The sequence below is a fragment of the Westerdykella ornata genome (assembly GCF_010094085.1).
Source record: "Westerdykella ornata strain CBS 379.55 unplaced genomic scaffold EI97scaffold_13, whole genome shotgun sequence".
Lineage (NCBI taxonomy): Eukaryota > Fungi > Ascomycota > Dothideomycetes > Pleosporales > Sporormiaceae > Westerdykella > Westerdykella ornata.
The window spans coordinates 86010-87177 of NW_022986863.1; the positions used below are offsets into that span (position 1 = coordinate 86010).

General features: G+C 50.2%; 1 protein-coding gene across 1 annotated transcript; it reads right to left on the reverse strand.

Annotated features, from left to right (window-relative positions):
* Nucleotides 1–102: 102 nt before the first annotated feature.
* On the reverse strand, nt 103–468 carry EI97DRAFT_443009 (uncharacterized protein; the record flags this gene model as incomplete). The annotated part of the gene is made up of 1 exon (XM_033799790.1): nt 103–468. One exon carries the CDS (start codon nt 466–468, stop codon nt 103–105), a length of 366 nt encoding a protein of 121 aa, XP_033653106.1.
* Between the last annotated feature and the right edge of the window lie 700 nt (nt 469–1168).

The window sequence follows — 1168 nt, forward strand, 5'->3', positions numbered from 1 at the left end:
CCTTGGGCAAGGCTTATCAACCAATGTCTTGAAGGATGGCTTGAGCTGATGGTTCATTTTGGATATGGCCTGCTGTAGGTCTTTCTCGAAGGTGGACCTAGCCTAGCGCTTGAGAATGGTGAAAGACTTGTCCTCAGCAGCCATCTGAGCATCACGGCGGTCTGCATCAGCTTGGTGAGCTTCTTTGAGAGCCTCTGGTATGCGCGGAATATGTGTAAGGATCAGGGTATCCCGTTTCACATCTGGAAGGTGCTTGTCTGGCCAGATGAATTGCTTGCGCTTGCAGTTAACCCAGACATCTGCATCTTCAAGGAATTTACATCCAACGATCAAATCATGGCGTCCTGTATTGCAAAGAACAAAGAATGAGCGGAGGCGGTGCTTGTCCAATACCAGATCGGCTTGGAAATACTCATCTACTTCCCCATTTGCAACACTGTCATATCCAGCAATAATGATGGGCTTCATCTTCAACGGCTTGATGTGCAGGTGTTTCTTGAGGGTCCGGATGTGCTTTGGGTGTACCAGGACATAGCTGCCTACACCAGTATCAATCAAACCATGGAGCTTCAGGGAGAGGCCTTTTGAGGAGATCCGGCTAGGAACAGTGAATGCCGGACCCGAAAAGAGCTCTTGCCTCAGATCTATTAATCCTATTGCTCCCTCTTGAGACCCTAGGGTGGAGACTTCCCCTAGAGTGACTCATTTTCCGAATCTGGCTCAGAGGAAGGGGTCTCCTCTTCTGGGAGAACTTGGTATTCATCTTCCTGAGCCAGGTCCAGGTCTTCTTCTTCTGGTTCCAATTCTTCAATAGCCTTGTGTTCTGGTGGGTTCTTGGGATAGTCACGGCTTATATGGCCTGCCTGACCACACTTGTAGCAGCTGACAGGTATCTTAGAGTCTGCTGTAGGCTTGGGAAGTGCAGCCCTAGGAGTGAAGGGGCGAACAGGAAGAGGAGCACGGGACTGAGCTGGAACCTTCTGTGCAGCCTTTGCTTGTCTCAATGCAAGCCGAACAGACCGAGCTTCAGCTAGTGCAAGTTCACGAGCTTGCTCCCTGGCAATCTCAACATATCCTTGGTAGTTATCCTGGTGTTGCCGGCAGAACACTCCCAGTGCAGTGCGGAGTGAAGTGGGCAACTTCTCATGAAATTCTTCCACCCATTGAT